This window comes from Gobius niger, assembly GCF_951799975.1.
Source record: "Gobius niger genome assembly, chromosome: 6".
Classification (NCBI taxonomy): domain Eukaryota; kingdom Metazoa; phylum Chordata; class Actinopteri; order Gobiiformes; family Gobiidae; genus Gobius; species Gobius niger.
Window position 1 is genome coordinate 11,451,137 of NC_136857.1, and position 24,617 is coordinate 11,475,753.

General features: G+C 44.7%; 1 protein-coding gene across 6 annotated transcripts in view; it reads right to left on the reverse strand.

The window, feature by feature from the left end:
• Nucleotides 1–609: 609 nt before the first annotated feature.
• The window catches only part of rerea (arginine-glutamic acid dipeptide (RE) repeats a), a 161,987-nt gene continuing 137,979 nt past the window's right edge, over nucleotides 610–24,617 (reverse strand). For 3 of the 6 annotated variants that reach the window (XM_079558572.1, XM_079558573.1, XM_079558575.1), the window contains 12 exons: nucleotides 19,696–19,776; nucleotides 7,685–7,847; nucleotides 7,508–7,600; nucleotides 6,868–7,067; nucleotides 6,486–6,644; nucleotides 6,257–6,370; nucleotides 4,825–6,149; nucleotides 4,498–4,720; nucleotides 3,700–4,417; nucleotides 3,002–3,172; nucleotides 2,658–2,838; nucleotides 610–2,145 (listed from right to left, as the gene is read on the reverse strand). In XM_079558572.1, the coding sequence (XP_079414698.1) occupies nucleotides 2,112–2,145; nucleotides 2,658–2,838; nucleotides 3,002–3,172; nucleotides 3,700–4,417; nucleotides 4,498–4,720; nucleotides 4,825–6,149; nucleotides 6,257–6,370; nucleotides 6,486–6,644; nucleotides 6,868–7,067; nucleotides 7,508–7,600; nucleotides 7,685–7,847; nucleotides 19,696–19,776 (3,462 nt within the window). In that variant the 3' untranslated portion in view covers nucleotides 610–2,111. The remainder of the gene's footprint in view (nucleotides 2,146–2,657; nucleotides 2,839–3,001; nucleotides 3,173–3,699; nucleotides 4,418–4,497; nucleotides 4,721–4,824; nucleotides 6,150–6,256; nucleotides 6,371–6,485; nucleotides 6,645–6,867; nucleotides 7,068–7,507; nucleotides 7,601–7,684; nucleotides 7,848–19,695; nucleotides 19,777–24,617) is intronic. The other 3 variants (XM_079558576.1, XM_079558574.1, XM_079558571.1) reach the window with 3 other exon arrangements.

Below are 24,617 nucleotides of genomic sequence, written 5' to 3' on the forward strand. Positions count from 1 at the left end.
GCAACTACTCAAAACTCACTTCCCACACAGGCCTTTAAGTCAATAATAAGTCTGTAGTATTATTCTAAACAAGTGAACAGAAAAAACAAAGATAATTCTGTGTAAACATTGGGGTGTCCTCAAAGTGAATGAGAAGTGGAGTATTACGTGATTCGATTAAGCATCAGGGTTAAAAGACTGGGCTGTTTGCTCTGAAACAGGATTACCGCCTCCCCAACACTCGACGTAATCCAAATCAGGAGAGACGACGACACAAGCCGGCGCTGTGGTGTAACTTAGTTTATTTTAATTCCACAAATTTTTCAAAAAAATTACAAAATACTCAAATGGAGAACACAGGACTCACAAGTTTTCCTTATTATTTCTACTTTTTGTTTACATTGTGTCATCCCATGGCGACTACTCATATGTACAATAAGCTTCAAGATACCAGTATATATATAAATCTTAGCAGTCAGAATTGTACATTCTGCTATTGCCGCTTTGAAACGAGAAGCTAAACCATTGACAACATTTAACATCAAAGGGTTTTTTGGAGACACGAGAAGTCAAAAGGCGCATGAGGGGGCGGGCGGGGGGGGGGGGGGGGGGGTCTGACGATGCGAGGGAGATGAGGTTGAGAGAGATGATGGCCGGACAGAGTGACAAACAGGCTGTGTGGTTTGAGACTTGAAGACTTTTTGGATTGATAAAAAAATAAACTTAACAAAAAGGCTGACAATGTTCCAACGAAAAAAAAAAAACAGTTCTACTTATAGTGCTCCAAAGGGAAGATATGGTCACTTCTTCATTTGGTTTAAAACAATAAAAAAAATAAGAGCCACAGTTTTCCAAAAATGTCAGGCAAAAAACAGTCTTAGTGCATGAGCAGACGTCATGGCTACAGATAAAAAACGATGTGCACTGTGTGACGGACAACACTACTCGTAACAGTCAAAGTGGCACACAGACGCGTCCCCCGCCCCCCCTCGTCCCCCTCGTCCCACGAAGGGACAGGGTCGCTCGTATCCCGAAGGAAACCAAAGGCAAGATGAGAAGAGTGACAAACAAACAAACAAGAACATACAGTCATGAAGACCCCTGGTGTCTCCTATGCGGGACCGACGGGGATGCCCCCCCCCCCCCTCATAGTGTCACAGTGAAGGGTTGTGCAGCTGGAGGAGGGTGGGGGGGTGGTTTGAGACGAGATGTATCCAGTCATTCACACGTTTAAAACAATCCTAAAAAACAGGCTCCTCGTGTAGTGGAGATACAAACAGGTCCAGATCTTTTAAAAAACAATATACGTTTCCGCTGCATATTTTTTTAAATAATTAAAATCTCCTTAAAAAGAACAAAAGTAAATGAAGTACTCCTTTGTCAAACACTGATTTAAAAACCTAATTGTGTAGATTCCAAGCTATATATTCAGTGCAAACGTTATAAATGGCTTCGGTGTGCAAGCCTCGGCGACACCCGGGTCACCTCTTCAAGTGTTTCAAATGATAAACACATTCGGACTAAAACAGCATGAAGAGGTCGACATGGACAGTTTTACAAAGTGGGACTAGCTCTAACACAGTGATGCTCAGGAACTGCTCGTATAATGCCATGGTGCTCCCCTCTGAAACAAAGGGATAATGCTTCAAAAACAATTATCTGAAACGACTGAGTTTGGAGTCCACACCTAGTAATAATAATAATTATAATAATTATATGTTTATATATACTATTTACAGACTCAAAAACGCCATGCGGTAGCTTTCCTTAAAATTATGAAAAACCTCCAACGATGTATTAAAATAAATGTTGAATTTAAGATAGCACTTTTTTCCAACCTCATCGGTCTTTTTTGTCGATAAGCACAGTGTCTTGTTCTAGCACCTAAGAAAAAAAACAAAAACAAAAAAGTCGGGAAGCTTGTCATGCAGGAGGTGTTGAGGACGTTGTCACTACTGGCGATGAACCAACAAAAGTCTTGGAAAATCATAGTAAAAAAAAGTCCCAGGTTAAAAAAACAGATGTGATAAGATGATCCACTTGGCCTTGTCTGTTCTTCTGGATGAGTTTAAAGAAAATGTTCAGTAACAACTTCCTGTCTCCTGCAAACGGTCCTCGCCTCCCACAGCGGGCTACAGCTGCTTGTCGCTCTCCTTCTTTAACCGACTGCAAAGACAAAAGAATACACATTAGCCAATAAAAGAAATGAGAACAATGTGAAAGAAATTTCTAGTAATCTTAGGCATGTGAGTTGTTTTATGATCAAAGTGGGGTATTATGCTTTTTACATGTATGTAGAATTAATATCCAACACATATTTATCGATATCTCACATTCCTTTTGTTCGAAAATGCCATTGATCTAAAAGCACTTATTCACAGTCCCTTTAAGAGTCCTCCCCTCACTGCCCACAGCCTCTGCAGCTCTGGCCAGTGCTACAAAAGGTGTTGCAGTGTGAAGTGAAGCTGTTGTTTTTGGCTTTTGGTGCTACAAAGAGGGACAGGGTCAGGAGGTAAGAAGAGGGCATCTTTGTGCTATAGTCACCACAGAAGATTCAAAGATTACTCAAAGATGCTCAAAACACAACTTTGAGTTTGTGTTTCATGTGGGAATAGCATTGTAACATAGTCATATGTGAATTTTGGGTAATTTTAGTGCATATATCAACAAAATGCTACCTATAGTAGTCCTCCTGTCCGGGCAGGGGGCCTCCGTGCATGTGGTGGTGCCCGTGGAGCCACTGTTGCTCCATTGCCAGTCTCTGGAGCTCGGCCGACTGGGCGTGCATGGCCTGCAACTGGTGGGCCGCAGACATGGGTGGGGGCAGGCCTCCGGGCATGTCCCGAGGGTAAGGCGTACCTAAAACACATGAATTAAATTGTCAGGAGTGAATGGCAAAACTTAACCTTCAACTTAATAGTAGTCCATGTTAGTAATTGTTGGGTGTTCATGGTTTTAAGACTCTAGGAGGAGCTGGTGTGTGTCTAAAGGTATTCTCACAAGAAATAATCATAAAACCTACCAAAAACGGGATGTCGCAGCATCTCGTGTTCGTGGGGTTGTCCGAGGAGGGCGTTGGGGATGGCTCCGGGAGGGTAAGGGAAGCGTGCCAGATGAGGCCCAGCTGCCAGAGGGTCCACAGCCAGGGGATGGGCCCCCGAGCCTGGAGAACACACAAGACATTCACCACCACCTACTGAAGGTCAGAGTCTTAGGATCAAGGTACAGAGTAATACAGACAGTTCATCACAGTCAACAAGGCATGCACCAAGCATACACTATACATAACACCTATACTAGATCACATTTTACTTTTTAAAACAATTTCTAGTTTAGTAATAAAACATAAGAATTATTTTTTGCTTTTCTACAATAATACATTTTATTTACATAAAACACTTGGCAGGTTAAACAACACTTGAGGATTAGACATAAGTGAATTTTTATCACTACTTAACATATTCATTCAACAAACCATCCACACAAACATTACATGAATTACTTTAAAATCATGCGTAATATTATAGAACATTTATTATCCTCATATTTTGTGCCAGTGAAATAAAATATAAAATACACATTTCTACAATGTAAAAACTATTTTATGTGTGAAATATCTTTCATTAGCAGTGATACATATGAGCAGTTTCTAAGTAATGAAGTGACAGTAGTCTACAGAGTGTCTACAGGGTGAGCAGTGTCGGGAGGACTGACGCTCACCTTGGTGCAGAGGGTCTTGTTGGTGCAGGTGCAGATGGGAGTGGATGTGCGAGTGCTGGTGGTGGTGTGGCGTCACATTGAACATCTGTAGTCGGGCGATGGGGTCGTTGGCGACTGTGGCCATCCTCTCTGCGTGGAGCCTCTCTGCAGCCAGCCTCTCGGGGTAAGACATCTCGGGCCGCAGCTGGGGCCCGGCCAGAGCCAATCGCTCGCGCTCTAAGGGGTTCAGTCCAGGGTGGAAGGAGGCGAAGTGGTGAGGGCCAGCCATAGGGGGCAATGAGATGGCGCCGTGCCGTGCAAAGTGCTCCATGGGGTTAGTGGAGGGGTGCAGTGTGTCCATTTCAGGAGGTTTAACCTCAAAGCCTGGCTTCATCCTCTCCCTTAACTCCCTCTCCCGGATTTCCCTCTCCCGCATCTCCCGCTCCCGCAGTTCGCGCTCTCGCATGGCTGGGTCAGCATTGTATAGGCTGGGCATGTGGTAGGCCAGCAGAGGGTCCGCAGGGTTGAGGGACATAAAGAAGGGGTGGTTTCTGTTTGTAGGCGACATGACGTGGGGGCGAGCATACTCGCTGAGGGTGCGCAGGGCAGGGGTGTCCGGCCCGATGTACGGAGGCACAGCTGCGATAGTGGTGGGAGGTCCATCGAAAGGCGGTCGCATGTGGGCTGGTCCCACCATTGAAGGCTCCCCCATCCTGCCCTCATGAGAACTGGAAGCCTTCTGTAGGCACAAATAAAATGTTTAGTTAAGCAAAAGAAAACATTTAAATGAGGTAAACAGAGTTTACACAAATCACTCACCGCGGCTCGCTCGGCCTCCTTCTCTCTTTCCCGCTCGCGCTCCCTCTCCTTCTCGCGCTCCCTCTCTCGCTCTTTCTCTTCCCGTGCTTTCTGCTCAACCTCGCGCTTGGCCTTCTCCAGCGCCTCTTCTCTCTTTTTGGCCAGTTTAGACATGGGCAAAGGAGTGAAGTAGAAGTCTGTCCTGGCACACGAGTTGTAACCCCTGTCCAGATGCTTGTAGAACCTACAGTAACAGACAAAATGTAGATGTTAATAATAATAACATGATTATACAGTTTGAGGTGGTCGGATTATGTTGCCAAAAGAAACAAGGCACACAGAACGTACCGTGCTGACTGGCTGGCGTGGCTGGGCGTGTTGACCACAGTGGGCTCAGGGGAGGGACTTCTTTGGGGTGGTGGGGGGCTCTCTGGCTCCTCTGTTTCGTCCAATGGTTCCTCTTTGATGTGAATCGGTGGGATGGACATCGTCGAGGGTGGACATGAGACAGAGGCGGGTAGAGGCATGGAGATCGAAGAGGAAGAGGCAGAAGGAGGAGTCTGTAAGGCCGATATGGAGTTTGTAGACGATGGGGGCAGAGCGGCCGGAGGTAGGACTGTACTGAAGGGATGGGGCGTGAAGGGTGGCTGTGATGGGCCACTGGGGTGAGGCGCTGCTGCGGAGGGTGGCAGCGGTGGGGCAGGGGGAGGCTGGTGGCTCTGTGACTGGGTGAGGACAGGCGGCTGGGCGGGGGGAGGCTGGAGCTGCTGACCCTGAGGCATGAGCTGCAGCGGAGGTGGGTGTGTGGGAGGTGGGTGGTGCGTGGATAGAGAGCTGAGGGGCTTGAGTGCTGGAGGAGGGGGCAGGTTTGAGGGCATCTGTGGGAACGGGGCAGAAGACACATGAGGCGGGTGTTTGTGGCTCTGGGAGATGGGTGTCGTCGGAGGGGGCTTGATGTGGGGCATGGACATGGGGGCGGGAGGAAGAGGCTGCTCTCTGGGGGGCTGCCCGCTGCTTTGAGAAGACGACGGTGATTGGGCAGGGGGTGTATGTGGCCTTTGCTGTGATTGGCTGGAAATTGGAGGAGGGACCTGAGACTGTCCCACAGGGAAGCCCTGGGGGGGCATGGAGTGTGGGTGAGGCATGTGTGAGGGTCCAGCCTGCAATGGGTGAGGAAGGGGGGGCATAGGCCCATGGTGAGGGCTGGGTAATGAGGGAGGGGGGCCAGGGGGGCCTGAGGGCGGAGCCTGAGACAGAGGTGAGTGCGGAGAAGGAAGCCTTTGAGGATGCAGTGCAGCTCCTGACTGTATGAGAGCAATGGGACTAGCCTGGGGTGCAGGCTGTGGAGGTAGAGAGGTGGGTGCTGCAGAAGGGGAGGCCTGAGTCGGCTGAGGGGTGGAGGATGTGTTTGGGACAGGCACAGAGGCTGAGGTCCCGGGCTGACACTGGATGACTGGAGGGTGCTGGTTTTGCAAGTGCTGCTGCTGCTGGGCTGAGGAGTCCGAGTCGCTCTCGTTGTCCCGGGGGCTGGGGATACTGGGGGACGAGCTGCGGTTGTCCTGATCAATGTCTTTAGGATCACTGCTGAGCTCCTCGTTCACGCTGCGTCCGTCTGAACTCTCCCCCTCTCCTTCACCCTCACACTCAGACGGAGAGTCGGGTCTGTTCAGCTCCTGCAGGACACACACGCTCAGACTCACAAAGCTAGGACTGGGCAGAAAACTCAGCCACAAATATAAAATAACATTTGAAATATATAATTTCTACACGTCAATCTTACTTGTGTCTTAGACTTTTTGGCGCTGGCCCTCTCTGGTTCCTCTGTGTCTGACGCTCCCTTTTCTCTTGGTCTCTTGGCACTCTTCATAGGTGAAGGAGCCTCCTCCTTAATCTTCTGCAGAGTCATTACAGCAGAACAAGTAGTTAGTTTACAGTCAATCAATCAAAGTTTATATCTATTGCACTTTACAGTCAACACAAGCATGTACCAAAAATATGAGCCACTATACCTTGCTTGGTTTCTTCATGTCTGTCTTGCTGTCCGTGCTGTCTGTACTTGCTGCACTGGGTGAGGTTCGCCCGCTTGAGCGCAGGTCCTCGTTGGTTGGCGAGGCTCTGCCATCAGGACTGGCTGTCTGCTTCTTACGACCACTACGTAGCGTCGACATCTGTAGCAAACAGCATAAGTCATTCACTACAAATCTCTCATAATAACACTCAATATCATATTGTTTACTCAACATATCAGCTCGAAATACAAAGAAAAGATATTTGGTTAAAGTATTGCTTTATTGATGTGCAGCGCTCTCGCTGTGCTGCTCTGTTGCTCCAGGGATATACATGCATGTGCCAGCGCCTACAGATGACGAAGGTGAAAACAGAGTCGCTCACCGAGCCTCGGTTCCTTCGGGTCCTCATGCTATGCTTCCCGCTGAGTCCATCCTCTTCCTCTTTCACAGGTTTGAACATAAACGGGGGAGGGTCCACAGGCTTCTCGATGGAGGGCAGATCACCGTACTTCTTGAAGTGAATGCGGCAGTCAGTGCACAGTAAAATGTTCTCCCGGCCCCCGTGGTGCCAGTCCTTGGAGGCTGAGGAAAAGCCATTTACAGTTGTGAAAACCAGCCTCAGAGTGACGCACAAAACAAACACCAATGAACTTGAACCACAGCGATAAAGATGTTAAACAAAGTCCTTAACTAATAAGACTATGTGTACACGACTCTCATTGAGACTTAAATATTCGTGCCACGCTGTTTACACTGTCAGTAACATGTGGATTAACTGCACAGTGCTGTAGTTATTAGCCAGCCCTGATGGCAGAATGCTCTGTCAGATGGAGCCTGCACTGGGAGCCAGCTGTGAGAGAGCGGAGGATAATGAGGGAGAGAGAGTGAGCTGTTCATGTCTGATTTGATCAAATTAGCTCCGACATGTTCAGATGCCCATCTGTCACACAGGCCTCTCCTGATTCTGCCAGGGCAGGAATAACAGCACTGTTTATGAGAGTGGGTAAACGGCAGAGTCTTACTGGTGGAGAAACAGTGGCGGCAAGCGTAGCCCTTCAGCTCCTGCTCGCTGTCTTCACTGTCAAAGTCATCCTCACTGGCAGAGCTGAGGTCCACTGAGGAGAGAGAAAAGCCTTTATTCACAGAACAGGCAGGTCTCCCAATGCTTTCAGGAGGTCAGATCCACTGTATGTACGTACAGAACTCGCTGGAGGGAGGCCGAGAGGGAGTGTTGACAGGAGTGGAGGCAGTGCGTGTCTTGATGCGGCGGAAGACAGGCTGACGGCGGTGTCTGCGATGTGCTCGACAACTGGCAGCTTCAGGCGTCTTCTTCCAATAATAGTAGAAGGTAATTAGCTCTCCCTGAAAGACATAAATGAAACAATATTAAAGCATAGCCATAAAACACACAAAAAGATCACATTGTATTCATCTGGACAGTGCAGAAACGACTAAAGGCCATGGAGTGGTGAGTCTATGCCAGGTTTTGGATGTGCCTGCGCATGTTTATGCTGTGGCCATGTCTGTCCCAGGATTAAGCTTGGAGGCTGCTGAATGCAGGGATATTAGGATCAGTGCAATGGAGGCTGCCTGGGTGGCTGGAGCCTGAATAGGAACAAAAGAACATGTCAGGCAGAGCTTTGGCGCTACAAATAGGGAGTGAAATGGTTCCTCGCCCCTTCACTGGAAGAGTCAATTGAACTTTAATCAAACATTCGGAGTGCGCGCAGCCAGTGAGCAAGGCGGATAAATCCAGTGTACAAAAGGCTGCCAGGAAATCAATACCCAACTGAAACATTAACACATGCAATCATGGATCAGAAAGCACTTTGCCTGTGCTGCCTCTCCATTTTCCAAACCGCTCATAACGGAGCGACAGGAGTCAACCACAATTATGTCGTTTCCTGTTAAGCGCCGGCACTTTCCACCTCACTGTGAACCCTCATTTGTCAGAGCCACATTCCTCACTCCTACACATTCATAAAGGTGTGACACTGTTGTAAGCCTCAGTCACCTGTAATCTTTCAGGCCCAGAGGGCACAGACACGCCACTTCCGTCAGTTACACTGTTGTTGGACAAAGCCCCAGGTTTAATGGCTATTGATTGTTTTTCACTTCTTGGCTTAAGCAGAGAAAGTTGACATAAATAAATGAGCATAATCCTCTCTCAAACACATTAATGGCTTTTAAACAACAGCTTAACATCTTGCATCAGACTGCAGCCAAAGAAACAACAAGCAAATCAGAAAGAAGGTGTTTTACAGCTAGATTAGGACAAAGATATAAATACATGTACAACTCTATTTAGCGCTATCCTAGATTTGTCTGTCATTACAAAAGTTACACGTCCACTGCAGACTTTTATTGGTTTGTGATTTGTGAATGTGTTTCAGTAAACCAAAAGTTTTTTAGATCTTGAGAATTTGGTTCTATTAGTAAATTCATATCCAACAGCGCTTTTAAAACTTTCTCAACCAAAGCTGCAATGAACTGTTACCCAGACCGCACAACAAAACCTTCCCCTATTAAAGCAATGCTGTATAACATATTTCATGTAATATTTTCCAAAGGCTCTATTTAGCAAATCCATTAGCCAATTGATTATGAGGAGCATGTTTGGCATCATATTCATGCTGTGAGGAGTCTGCCGCTCTTATGGTGCAGCAAACAAATAACCTGGAATGTTCCGCAGTGTGGCTTTAGGCTGTTTTTCGAGAGTCATGGAAAAGTCATCTGTGCTGTGGAAAGTGTCCCAGGCTCACAGCTTGGGCCAGGAACAGAAGACTTGTGCAGATGAGCGCACATCTGGAGGAGTGGATTCCTCATGGCTTAAAAGAGCGGCAGCAAAAGGAGCCAGCAGAAATCCAAAAGACAAAAACACACCAGGATAGAAAGGAATTGTCCATAATGTAGTAGAGGGAGTAATACAATATCTCTGAATGCAAACAGCTGGACTGATGTATGACCAGACCATTTCTTTCAAAACTAGCTTTTAAATAACTTTTTGAAATGTTTATTACTTTTGCAAAATACCAGAAAAGAACGTAACATTGATATTTGTTTCAACGTTGTAAATAAACCGGCTTTAGTCACGTCTGGTGTGCAAAATGATCCTGGATTTAGTTTATGAACACAGTCCAAAATCCTAATCATTACTATCTCGCTTAAACCCGCCGTGTACAGCCATCTGTCTATTCATCCTCTTCGGCTGGAAACTTTCTGTTCACTTCCTGTGCCCCTCCCTCTCCAGCCGGCTTCATCCGCGGGCCGAGTGGACGCAGGTGCGAACGGGGGGAGGTGGGCGTCCTGAGGAGAAATCTAATTGAAATGTGCAGATCAGAAGTGTGGAGCTCGGCGTATAATGACTCCTCGCGGCGGGCCTGACAACCGCGCACTCTCGACAACAGCTTGGCAAGACGTGGGGAAAGGTCACTCTGCCTCTCCATCACTTACACTGTGTCAAGTGGCATTATATTAGGCCGCTCGTAATGAAAATGTAAACCCGGTGGTTTTGAAAGGGAATTAACAGGTGCAGGCGATGAACTGCAGCAGTTTGGCGACAGAAGTTAAACTGAGAGACACTGGCCATCAAACCCTTCTCCCATTAATGTGTATAAGCGTGTCATAGGTACAATGTTTCTGCTGAATTTCTTCAGTTGCTCTGTACTTGTTCCACCTGCCTCTGAATTACATAAAGAAGCAGCTCTACAACCAACAAGTCTCTCTTATTACCAATAACAGCGCCGCACTACAACAAGGTTCCGGGTTTGATTCCTGGACTGTGTGTTCCTTTCTATGTGGAGCTGTGTGAGTGGGTTTCCCCCATCAGCCCGAAACATGCACAGTAACTAAAGGTTTAAGCTCGGTATTGCTGACCCACTGCAGGCTGTCCCGGGCAGGCCTGGGACGATCCATTTTTGTCACGATCCGATACGCATCACGATACTCAGTGGCCGATCAGATACTTATTGCGATACAGTAAGTAAACATAAGTAATATGTTTACCTTAAAATGTGTATTCAGTCATTTGTCCAAAGTTTATAAACCAAAAGCCATTTGACTTTTTTTGAAGTGTTAATATTGAAAAGATAGGCTCGAGTCGTACAGGTGTTGTCAATCTTCAATGAAGGTTCTTGAGTCATCTTCTGTACTTGGTAGTTGAAGTGTAGAACGTTTTGCCTCTCATAGAACTTAATAGAGAGGAGGGACTAAACCAAGCTGAACCCGTCCCTGTGGTCTATATCTGGCAGCGGGCTGAGCTAAACCTCAGTGTGCATGACGAAGCCTTTTGGATGAGAGGTGAAACGCTCGACACTTCAACTACCAAGTACAGAAGACGACTCAAGAACCTTCATTTAAGATTGAAAAGTGCATTAACACAAAATGTAACAAAGTGCTGTGTAACTGCTATAGCAGAATAAAGGAGTGCATGATAAAAAATGCCTCCAAACACAAGTATTGAATGACAAATTTCCCTACAGCGATAATAAAGTATCCCATAAACTCAAGTTGAAGACATCTGAAGAGAGATAGACACAGAATAAAGGGTAAGGTGAGGGCGAACTAAAATGGAACGAGTAAAACTACTTGATTAGTCATTGTGTATCCTCAGTATCAGACATATTGTTCCAGGTGCTCATGATAACATTAGTTAGTCCATCCACAGGTACAATGAGAGTTCTGCTTGTCCTTCCTCTGGTTCTTTGTTATTTGTCCAAAGCACAATGTACCATATGGGTCTTTCTTGTACTTTTGTCAAAACTTTCTGTTGTTCACCTATGAAAGGCCTTGAAAAAGCCTGTTCCTCGACTATATCAAAGAACAAACACTGGAAAGAGTTCAAGTGTGGAACCAAAACACCTGATAGAAATCGAGCCTGCTACTGCTGGCCTTGGAGCAATAATTTCACTAAATCATTGCGGAGTGTGTCGCCACTCGGCTGAACATGAGATAGTGACAACATAAGCTGGGTATTATAAGGCCTTTTAAAATGCCTCCATCTGCAGGAGCTTCTGGCCGGTGGATTATCCGACAAGGAAAGGGCTTACCCTCCTATCATGGCTCTCCAGGCGTCAACTCCAGCCTCCTCCTCTGAACATGGTTACAACATAAGGACTGACTAGGTCGATGCCTTAAACAACTACATTTCTTTCAAACGACTGTTCATTGTGACCCGAGTGTAAATGGAACAATTATGCTTTCAAGTTCAAGTCAGTCGAGTAAAAGAAACCCCCCACAAAAAACCCAGGACACTCACACTGGTTAAAGACGCCTTCATCATTTACGGCATTACCCTGGTCAATCAAGTTTTCACATATTCTTTCCACAACAGATGACAGATGTTTTACTTTTACTTCCTCATTTTGTTGAGGACTGAAAAGGTGAGTCATAGCTAAAATTAGAAAAAGTGACTCAAACATCACAGTAAAGAGCAAAAGCTTTTAAATGCATTCATCCAATAAATGCATCCAAGTCCAAGACACATTCCACTGACTTATTTTAGTCTGGAAAAACATAAACCGCCTACTGTATGTATGAAAAAGTAAAAACTAATACAGACATATGTTTTGGCACATATTAACTCTCGTTCAAATAAGCATGTGGATTTTGATCCATAATTATTTTCCTAATATCTATGCAATTTTGGTGATAAAACCTCTCATTGAGGCCTTTTATTTAATATTTGATATCTTTTCAGCAAAAATCAGTCATACCCTTTTAAATTCCACCCTTTAATTTGGGCAAACACTTCAAATGTTTGAACACAAATGTGCTAATGCAGACACACACTGTCATAATATCCGGCGATAATTGCAGAGAATATGAAGCATCCTGATTTATCCAGTGTAATTGGTTTAATCTCTACTGATAAGGCTTCATCCTGGCGGCTGCTTATACCGAGCCTGTGTCTCGTGCAGCTCTAAAGCCTCCTGTGTGTGCGGGACAGTATGCTGGGCTTCGAGGGTCCTGAGAGCACGGGACAGGACCAAAAGCTAAACTCCTGTATTTACACCCTGTGTTCCAGCTCAGGCCTGCGCAGAGCAGATGGTTTGTGTTTTCCTGGCAGATTTGTGACCGAGCCACAAAGACCCCAGCTTTGACATAAAGCCAAACAGTTAGGGCCGTTACTGGCGCGAGCGAGGGCACAGGAGTGAGTGCAGTGAGGCGGGAGAGGCAGGACAACAATGGACCATCAACCTACAATTCTGCTGCTGTAGTCTGTAATATGCAAACACGACCACAGAAGAACAGTGTTATAAGAAATGAATGCTATCAATTATTATTCATCTGACAGTTTTCTTGACAAAGCTCTGTTAAAGGGACACAAAGCTGAATCTGGGCTTTGAAAAACACTGATTCTGTTTTGATTTCTCAATTTAGTCGTGGCTGAAATTTCAATCTTGGTCTTGGTGTTAGTTTTAACCCTTGCTTGATATGTAAATGCATGGAATGAAACAGAACAGAAGCGAAATTTAGAAAATAAACAGTTTGCATCGCTGACTGTATCTATACCAGGGGGCGCGTGCCCCATGCCGATGGGGAAGAAAGTATGTCTTAGGAAACACAATTTTTCACTCTTCTTAGTCGTTTTCTTAGCGGAATATAAAGTCAAATATAAGTCTATATCTATATCGGGCCCATATGGATGTTTTCACAGCAGATTGTTCTGTAGAAGTGAGAAAAACGGCAGTCATAGCTAGCATTAGCATGCAGCGTGATGTTAGCATTCTCCGTTACTTATGTAATTATGGGTTGTTGAACTACTTTGCTCCTCTCCATGTCTTTGAAACTTTATTGGGTTAAAAATTATATTCATAATTCAGCATTTGTTTAAGTAGTTTTGGAGTAATTATAGAGTATAAAGTTTCAAACACGACCATATACAAGGGCGATTCCAGAGATGCCGTCTGTATCTATACATTATTTTAGCATTATATTATTCAACAGTTCTTGAATCACATGACTGCAATGGTGTGCAGAACTATTGTGTAAATAAAATCAGTGCAGGTCTCTCTTGGGCTGTTTACCCACACACAGACAACACCATGTGACCGAGGCTGTGGCTGATACGGAGTTGTGTAAACATCCTTTAGTGCAGCGTGCCCTGCTCCCCGGCCTGCAGCCTGCTTCATTTCAGCAGTGACGGAGAGCGCTTCTGTGAGCTAAATCAAACCCAGGTTTAATTATGCATGTGCTCGACCTCTGTGCGCCGTATTCTTCATCTCACCACCGGGCGGGTAAGCACACTGGATCATCTCACTGAGAGATGCTTGACTTTTAGATTCCGTGGGTGCTTGCTGCGAGCGCAGGGCAACTCTAAACACTGGTGTGGTTAAGCAGGTCACAGGACGATTAAAAGGCAGCTGAGATGAAAGAATGCTGCATATTTAGTGAAGCGCATTCTTGAGATGGCTGTACAGCAGACAGACTAAACTGAAAAATGCCTGTCATTATTTTTGGCTATCGTACAAAAACATGAAGAATCAAGAATAGAAATACCAAAGCCCAGTAACGACAAATGTACAAGAAATTCTCCTTTGTCGTATAGGGAAAAGAAGTGTAGCATAAAAACATGTATAAAACGATATTTCTGACAAGCACTACAATTGGGAATTATGTTGAAAACTCAAGATTCAGTTTACAATGTGCATTCCAATATCCAAGAGCACTGACTTTTGAGAGATGACTGAAATGTACTTTAAAGTCACTTTCAGAACATGTTTGTAGAGGTCTAAACTACAGGGTTAATGGGTTTGTGCATAATGTGACCCCTTGGAGACATACACTTTGCAAAGGACATTGTACTGCCTACTGTAAATAACGGCAGTATTTGCAATTTAAAACTGTTATTACATAAAAGTGCAGTATAATAAAAAGTGGTACATTCACAAAAATTTGCACAAACAAATTTCTGAAGGTTAGCTCTAATTGAGTTTCTTTATAGGGCTGTGTAATTCCCTGGGTTGTATATGTGAGCACGTTTATAAACTCGTATATGATTCTTGGAGGCCATCTTGCACTTGAAGGTTTTTTTTTTTTTTTAAGTGAGTGCCATAGATATACGCCACATGTCGTCGATTCAAAAGGCTGTCCTCCGAGCTCCACGCATCGCCTTGAAGCCGGAGCCGACGACTCTGCCGGTGAATAGTGAAAGGCTGGTGGAGCAGGCGGAGGCAGTGAAAGGCAGTTAAACAGACAGCTCTTCCCCGCTGCGCACGCTCCTTTCTATCTGTCTGAATAAGCTCTGCTCTCTCGCAGGTCAGGGACGCACACGCCCGAGAATCAGCACTTGCAGTTTCTCCTGCTCTAAGCGCTTTTGCCAATGAAAAGCAGATTGGATGGCAACAGTGGCTTTTTTTTTTCTCCCTCCGCCGTATGGGTCGATCCTGCGTGTTCTGCTGATAAGCTGCACCCCATCCCCACCCCGAACCAAGCTTAAAAAACTCAATTACACAGGGAGCTATGGTGCCGCCTGCTCCATCTATTAGGCTGGGAGTAAAAAAAAAAGAAAAAAACATTTGCCTACACGCGCTAAATGGCCTGCGGTAAGCTACGGGAACATCAATACACGCTGCTAATGCCCCCGTCAGTCGGCAGCATTTTACAAGCTCCAAACAAGTTGTATCATTTACCAAACATGGATTTTGGCTGTCAGTGGAGCGCCCCCTGCAGTTCAGAGACGGCTTAATTAGTATGTGAATGAAAGTATTTATAATCATCCCAGAGGAGCTAACAGTCGAGATTAGGACACGGTCGTGAATTCAATTTGACGTTTTGTTCCAGCTTGTATTGCGGCGAACAGCTGCTGCGAGGTGTTGGGAGCAGCGGACTTCCGTAGGCTGTCCCGTATCTGACAGGAGCCGAGGGGCGAGGAGGGGCAGTGAGCAACATTTGGGCTTCAGGGCTTGGGTGGACCCATAGACATGATGTTTTTATACTAGACTTTTTCATGTCGTCTTTATGTTTCTAAAACGGCGGATTCAAGAATGGGTTTGTTTTTAATCAGTGAAGGGAAGCAGCAATGCAATTAATAATGTTTTCAATTAATGGTATTATTAGAACCAGATATTACTAACATGAGACACGAGTGTATGGGGTGCTAGCAGACACTTAGCGAAGGCTCATCTGCAAATGCGAGACATTAACTTGATTTAGCTTCATTTTGATCTATTCATTTTGATAGGAGGAAGAAACTATGCAGGACTTATTAAAAGATAGCGTTATTGTTCATCGGAAATGACGTCATAAGGTTAGGGTTACCACGTTACAGAAATAACTACAGAAGGAGCGCATACAGCCTCCGGGAGATCTCAACTATAACACATACAAAGCATCATGCGTTGTGCACTTTCAGTTTGTTTGTCATTGCTTCACTGAATTTACTGCATTATGCCAACCTCGCTGAGCACGGCAAAACATTATCAACCATAAATAAACTCAATGCTTCCAGGAAGAGGATACATTAATATCCTATGACGAGCATAAAGTAAATAAAATAATATCGTGCCTCGGTTCAGTGGAAGGGACAGACTGTTCCAGGGACATTTGCGCGCATGTTTTCTATTCAGCCGTGCAGATTTCAATAGCATTATAAGAAGAGGAACGGGCTCAGCGGCAGCAGCTAGTTCAGTGACACAGTACAGCGCAGGTATGCAAATCGTGGCTATGAATGTTTATCCAGGTCATTTGCAAGCTAACGGTTGGTCTTTCTGCCGCCAGCACTCTGCATTTTCACTGTCATATGTGGAACAAATGCAGTTGGCCAATCGCTCTCACAGCAGAAGTCACAGCGTGTAAGACAGGGCTGCACCGACTTAACAGATCAATCGTGACAACTAATGGGCGGCACGGTAGCGCAGCGGCTAGCGCTCTCTCTTCACAACTAGAAGCTCCGGGTTCGATTCCCTTCAGGTCGGGGCCTTTCTGTGTTTGCATGTTCTAGGTTTCCCCTACCACTAAAAACATGTACAATAGGCCAGGATGAATGATGTGTGTGAGTGAATGTATGGTGGTGGTCAGAGGGACGGTTGGCGCAGGCGTGTGCAGTCGTGCACGCTTCTGTCAGTCTCCCACAGGGGAAACTGAAGCTACAAACGTAGCTTATCACCACTGAGTATGGAGTGAATGTACAATTGTCTCATGTAAAGCGCTTTGTGACCATGTCTGTCAATAAAGATCTTCTTCTAAACCTAGTCATTGAACATCATTATAATCAGACTTCAGCACAGTTTAAGTATTAAAAGTTTCAATTGCAATCTGCATAATTGCGTAAAAAACAGGTACAATGGGGGGAAATTAATAGAAAATTTCTGAGTATTTGTTAAAATTGACTAAGATAAGTTATGATTGAGCCTAAAGTCATAGTTATTTGATGTTTTCCATGTAATTTTAAGCCTTAAACATGACAAATTCATTTGGAGAGAGTGAATTATTATTATTGGGATCTTTGGATCAAAGGGTGATGCTCTGGACTTAAGGAATGGCTGCTTTAGTCCATCTATGATCTGTGTTCTTGTCGCTATATTTTCCAGAACTCTCCAGTGGGAGCAGTGACTCGAAATGGTGGCAGCGCAGTCGGTCAGAGGCCACACCCACTTCCCCTGTGGGCCATTATGTGTTTTATATAAAGCATTCCTGAGAGTGACTGGGGCTTGTTTACACTGAGCGGGTGCTTAGCCTTGGCACAGCGACGTGTCTGAAGGGGCAGCGCGGCTAATAGCTGCTAGAGGGAGAGCGGGGCAGACACACTGTGAAGACCTCAGGAGCCCCGGATTCAAACCGAGAGCTTTGTGTCGAGTTCAAGTTCGACAGTGGCAGGACATGTCACAGTGGAGGAGCATTTGGTCTTTTTGGCCATGTTAGCTTTAGTGGCGTATGTCTGTGTTTCCCATCCAGGGGTACAGTACAGAAGCACTAAGAGATGAAGCTTGGAATTAGCTTAGACTTTAAAAGAAGGTGAAACTATTTGGATATTAACCCTACTTTGGAATAATTCTATGACCTTAAAGGATCATTCTGAAGTATTACAACAAAATGAATCACGAAATCACGAGTTAAAGGGGCTTAGACTATAACGAGTGCAAACAAAGGTTGGGGACCACTGAGCTATGACATGCCATCGATTTGTGTTTATTGTACTTTTCCTCTTTCAGACAGTGTAATGATTGTTAGTATCTTCTGAATTGCAAATATAATAACCGTATGATAACCCATTGCTTGAAAAATACATTTCACTGAAATATTTTCAGAAATTGTTGCAGGATCAGATGAAATACCAGTCTTCAGACACAAAAGCAAGGTCAACTCTCAGCCTAGTTTATTCCGTCTCTGTGCGCGTGACAAGCCTGTATTTTTTTACACAGAGTATATTGGGCCAACCTCCGCCTGTCCTGCCCTCCCCTCGCTCCCGTCATTTCCCTCTCTTTTCATATGTTTAAAGGGCAGTTTATTTTCCATTTGCCAGGGGAAAATTAATCTTTGGGTGCTCCGTGTGCTGGTGGCAGTCCCAGATCCCGGAGTGGGTCTATTACCTCCGCTGCTGCCAAATAGACTCCCCCCTCCAGGTTGAGGCGCATTAATACCTCCTTTATAGCCAATCAGCCGGACAAGTCGTATATTTCAAACACCAGTGAAAATAATTGAGGGAAATCTTTGTGGGGAAAACTGTATTCACACTCTTTAATCTCTTCTTCGAGGGTTTCAAATTGGTTTTTGAAGAATGAAGAATTGAGCACAAAAGAGATGGTGGTTTAGCGACCCAGACACAAAATGAGAAGCGTTATATAAAATGTGCCTGGGACTCTGACAAACACCTTTGATTTAGCTTTGATGTCTGTGTCAGCTCTGAATGGGCACACTTCCAGCAAGAGCGGCCCGGGGAAAACAGCCCAATTTCCACCAATTGGGAGCGCAGAAAGGAGAATTATTTTAACGGGGCAGGCTAGACTCGTGGACCTTTTCAGAGCAACACGTACAACATGTTCCCCGTGTAATCCCGCAAATATTCTGTTACTAATCTCAACCTTTTGGGGTCTGCCCCGTGGAGCAGCGCTGAGACTAAATATACTTTTTACAGCCTGTGTTGTGCTGATAAGGAACTTCAGCTGGTATTAGTGATGTTTCAGTTGATCGTAAGTGACAGTGAACGGGACATGGATGCTGTAGTTTGAGGACATGTTCAAAGGTTAATAGCAGACGTACAACAGAAATATTTTTCTCTTCATAACTTAACTAAAGCGCATTATATAAGGGTACAATACAATGCTAACTGCAAACGACTGGAGGAAAGTCAACCAAGCCAACGCCAAACTAATGTTCACAAGTTGTTTTTCAATAGTAGCAAAAGCTAAAAAAATGCTGCAGGCACTAGTATTCTTCCACTGATATCAATCCAAAAGAGCAATCCTTATATTTCAAACTTAAAGCTATCTTGCTGCTGTGTGTATTGGTTGCTAATGACAGCCCTTTCTGAAGTTCCCCTCACATTTTAGAAATCCAAAACTATTGTGTCACAGCATCACCACCGCTTAAAAATCAGGAAAATCCGCTTAAACTCTGTCAATTTGTCAAAGCAGAAGTGATCATTAACAGCACACACACTACAGTAGATGTGGAATAACTCATCAACAAGCCTAAAGTGGGTCAGATGTGGATACACCTCACCACCGCTGGGCAAACATTTGTGCAACAGGAGTAGAACTAAGTTAGTCAAGCCAGATTGTGCAACGTGATCTTAAGACTTAAATCCTATGTAATGAAATATGTTGTAATGCGTAATAATTATAGCATTAAATATACACAGCGTCTTGACATGCAGAAAATAGAGAGCTCAGAACTAGGACTTTGTGTGGATGTACGTACTATCGCGGCGGCTTTAATAAAAAGTGTGAACATCTGATGCTGTAAACAGTTAGGGCATGTTATGTGGCTCAGCATTTGTTTACTACTGGTTTGTTTACAGCTAACAGCGGGTGCTAATTAGAGTCGAGCATGCTACTCCAGCTTTCTGTGTTGGAATCGGTGCACATTTTACTTTTCCCTTTAAAAACAAAAGTTGAGTCATTTTATGTCGCTTAAAGTGAAGTAAATACTATATTTTGTGGGCAGCGACTTAATGTTTAGCAATAAAGCTCCGGGATATGAAGGCACAATGCAGAACACGATCATGGCTAAAGGTATGTGTCATAAAAGCACAATTGATTCATCTTACCGTTTCTTTGTTGGGCAGCAGCTCCTTTCGGATCCTGAAGAAGTTTTTGCCAAACTGTCTCAAGCCTTTAATGAACCGCTTCTGAAATTTCACACAGAGGGAAAAAAAAAAAAAAAAAGGGGAGAAAAGCAAAGAGTTAGTATAATGGGAGAGAGCGCATTGAGCAACTGCCTCGCACAACCACAAAAACAGTGTTGTGATTTAGTCGCTTGTGGTCGGAGGTTTTTTTTTTAATTCATCTTGAGCTTTTCACACTCGAGAGGTAATGACAATCAAAGTAGGCAGTGGAAAAAAACCTTTTAACAGAGAAGGAAAATAGAGCAAGAAAAATGCTAAGATTAAAACCACGTAAATACAAGAGGCGCACAGATTAGCATGCTTTAATTATAGACGGGAACAGCCTTGAAAAGTACAAAGCAGAAGTTGAGCTGATGCCCATGTCTCTCTCTCTCTACAACTATGCCTGTTTTCACCCACATGAGTAAAATGTGTGAATTAATTTAGGGTATTTAGATGCAAGATTGACAAATAAACTAAACTAAAAGAGAGGTAGTGGGTGATCTGCACAGTGACAGATCGTGCTCCCTGCTCAAATCGGGCAGAATGTGACATGAACTAAATGTGGACACTCCAGCCCCGGTGCATAAACAGAATCACAACGGCATCAAATCCACACACACTTGTCTCCCTTTAAAAGCCACACTCTGAAAGGCATGTTCAAGCCCAAGCTAAAAAAAAACACATTGATAAGCAAAGCAGAGCAAAGCAACATTTACTTTCTCGTTTCCAGAGCCGAGACTCGATCCTCAGCGCTCTCCAGCCATCCGAACGTTTCCACCAAGTAACTCCAAAGGCAAAAAAAAGCAGGCTAAAGTCCTGGGAGAGCGCTTCGCTGATCCTTACATCCCACCACGGGTATAGAGGCATAATAAAACAGCAAATCCATGGCGTTTCCGAAGGTACATGGCTCTTTTCGCTGTTATTTTTACAAGCAAGAAATAGCTTGTCACTCTCTGCTCCTCCACTACAAAGGGGAAGGCTTTACATGTGATCTTTCTGCAAGAGAGCCTCTGGTTCACGGCTGCCTGGAAAACCTGGAGTGGAGTCCAGTGATCCATGGCACGGTGAGGCGCGCCGTTTATCCCTTAAAGCTTAAACGTCTACAGTATCGGGCCGGTGGAGCACGAGAGCCAGGCCACTTCTTATTGTTGACACCAAGCTAAAAGCTGACCATTTTCTAAGGAGGCAAACACACCACTGGCTAGAACGCACTAGGAGCACAGAGTACACAAACTGGACAGGCTGCCAAAGTGCGAGGGAAAGGCAGAGAATTTGAGTGGGGAAAGGGGTTTTCGGACACGGATGGAAAGAGACAAGCAACAAGCAAAACCAGGCGTGGAGTTTAGCGAAAAGGTTAGGAGTGCATTTTCCGGACCATATACAGAATGTTATGTAACCGTCGACTGTTTACATACTGGGCTTTGAAGGGCTTTAGGGAGCAAATTTACTGAAGCAACAAAGGCGACTGTAAAATACACCCTTCTGAGATAATTACAAAGTTGAACAACAAAGTAATCACTGTCTTCATACATGTCATCCAAAAGATTTAAAGTTTGGATAACTGTGAAATGCCTAAATGCAAAGTGGCTGGGAGCAGACTAAACAAAGATGCCTCAAAACGCAAGATTAAAAGGTGCGTGTAAAGCACTTGTTGAGACTGCGTTATGAGTGACACGGAGCGGCGCATTTGCATTCATCAACGCGCAGCAGCTCATTAGCCAGTAGATGGAGCCGTAAGCACCGCAAGCGCACCCCCGACACACACACGCGCCACCCTCTATCCGCTTTCACTGCAGGGGGCATCTCAACTGTCTGTCAAAACTTTTGCATGTGTAACCCAGCACTGACTCATAGGTAAACCTGAGCCGCTGATTTGGCAGGTGCTGATTGCTGTGAGTAAATATTAAAGAGGATAAATAGCTTTTAATAAATGCGAGAATAAATATGAGGTCAATATTTGAATAGCTATGTTAAGACGGTATCTTGTGCTGCTGCGTCATTGCCTGGGAACATGAATAAGACACGGCAGCACAATATGGAGTCTAAGCTAATTCCATAGTCCAATTTTGTTTGCTAACTGTACTATTTACTCAGCCCGTCCATCCGTCTCTGCACATGAGCAGCTCTTGCCCCTCCCGTCCTGATCCTGTGCCTCAGCCTCCGTCCCGCCACCCTCCCCTCTCCCCCCAACACCCCTCCCCCCCCCCCATCCTCCTCCTTTAAGGCTCCATTTCAGCTGCCTGGGCTCACTGCTCTCCAGCCCAGCTAATAAATCATCCGCCAATCTGCTCCCCGAATCCTGCCCCTCGCTCTCCAATTGCTCCGGCCCGGGCGTTGCTAGGAAACACAACCGGTGGAGGGAGGAGGGGCCGAGCGGGACAGAGGGGGGGGGGGAGGATGGAAAAGGGGGAGGAGGAGGGGGTTGGGTGTTAAAGCTGTACCAAATAGCCATCGCTGAACAGAAACAACAGGCTTCTCTCTCGCTCGCTCGGCTGGCAATTCCCCGCCCAGAGTTTCCCCACAGCTGAACAGTGCACTATTGTAAGGATATAAAAGAAAGACAGGCGGCAGAAAGGAGATTAAATAGGCTTTTGTTATAAACATGCGCACTTCCTGGACTGGAGTTGATAATCAAAAGCTGTATGGCATGTTAAAAACACACACGCATCAATCATGTTTACAAGATTGTTAAACGTGGAAGCCAGCAAGTATTCAACTTACTATTCAGGGTTGCAAAATACATTTAAAAATGATAATTACTGCAATATTTCCTATTCCGATTCTATGCATTTTTTTGCAAACATAGCCTAAAACAAAAGCAATAGGTAGCTTAAAAATCTGCAAAAGTTTCCATATTTTAGCACAATTTATTGACCACATTTAACATTAAGAATTTTATGCAATAAAGTAATTTTCGCCCACGTGACAAGGAGTTCTCTTTCCACCTCTTGGCGTAATGCAGCAAACATAATTCCCCCTAAATGTCATTCAGCAAAAACAAGTTCGACCCTGAGCACAAAAAGCCACTTTGACTCAATACGGAGCCATTATAGTGGGCTGGTTGTTAGAGCTTGACCTTTACAAGCCTGATGTGTTTAAACTCTAAATCGGAGGCACAAACGGCCCGCTATCCACAGTCCAAAACACTGTCGCCTGTGTGTGATGAAGTCTGCACCGAGTTTGCAGAAAGGAAATCACAACATGCTGGAAAAGAGGGTCAACCGCACTGTCGAGCCACATCCTCTTTAACCAGACACCAGAGCTAAAGATAAAAAAAACGGCCTTATCAAACTGAAAGAATCGGGTAACAGAGCTATAAGCGCAGTGCATTTTGAAGTAGTCCTGCGTTGCTCACAACTTTCTCAAACAAAAGGTGCCAGGAAATTCCAGCCCACACCCATCCTGTCGATATTTAGTTACCAAACAATCCCAAAAAGCATTGCTGGCACCGCACCAGTACCACAATGCTTTAAACACAGTTGACATTACTGCCCAGAGCCAGCACTCACTACGCCCATTACAACAACTAAGAACTCCTGCTACTACCACTTATATTTCTACAATTCTCTTATCATGCTCAAAATACCACTTCCACAATTATCTTTTATTTATTTCAATTGATAATCTACATATGCATGAGGCTTAGAAGCATTAGCCTTAAAATTATAGTCAAGACAATGGGGTAAGAGACTGGGCTGTTCAGGATTTTGATTTTGCCTATAGAGTCACCTCTACAGGCACTGGGGATGGCATAAACTGGCATAAAACAGAGCTTTAAAAATGTGGAGGACAGTTTCATGTTCTCTCTTTGATGCAACAAACTCAGATCAGAGTTCTTCAAGAGAAAAAGAAACAACCAAAGTGAACAAGATTGCTCTAAACTGTGTGAATTGACAAATGACAAAATTAAACTCCAGGTATGTTTTTTGACAGGAGGGAATTGGATAATAACAAAAAAAAAGTGGATTTTGTATATGTGTGTTTTAATGTGTGATTTAATGTTGCACGTATTCACCGAGAAAAAAATCCTAGTTTGTGAACCTGTTTACAAACAATGGCAATAAAAACGATTCTGATTCTGATTCTTTGTTCTATCCCTATGCTATTTCTACATGTTAGGTAATGTTCTTTACTCTAGTGTCTAATGATTTGCCCTAAAAGCGATGCTGGTACGGCACTACACTATTTTCACTGTTGACACTACAGCAGTAGCTCTTTCTAGCCTCATCTAACTTTAAAATAATCGCCAGCCTCCAGCAAAAGAAAGCAGGGAGCCGTGTTGTGTGCAATCTGCCTGTTTCTGGATTTGTCTCTACCACTGGGGGGGCCACTTCTTCCCTTGTCTTCTTCCTACCACTGACCCCCCCTCCCTGCCCTCTCGACTCATCCATCAGCGGAGGACAGGGCGGGAGATAAGCCCTGGTGCAGAGCTGGTAGCCCCACAGCAGGCATAGATCAGCCTGTGCTGCCTCTGACATGGAGAGGCACAGAGCAAGGCTGCGGCTCCACATTGTTTATATGGCACCTCCTGTTGGCCAATGTATGATTAGCAGCGGTTATTTAACACTGAGGGAGACAGCGGAGTCGGCTGAGGACACTCATTTATTAGACACAAAATGTCTGAGTGGTTTCAGTGAATCAAGGCACAAGATAACGCAATGAAATTAACTTTGCAAAAGCTTTTAGTAAAAAAGTAAGAAGCTTTATATAAGATTAATTTAGATCTGGCAAAAGTTTTTTAAAATCATTATTATGTTTTCGTATTCTCTTACTTCATTCTTCTATGTCGCTGTATTACAGCAGTTCATAATTAAAGCAACACAAGTCATAGATGTAGAAGATGTATAGAAGTTAATAGTTCT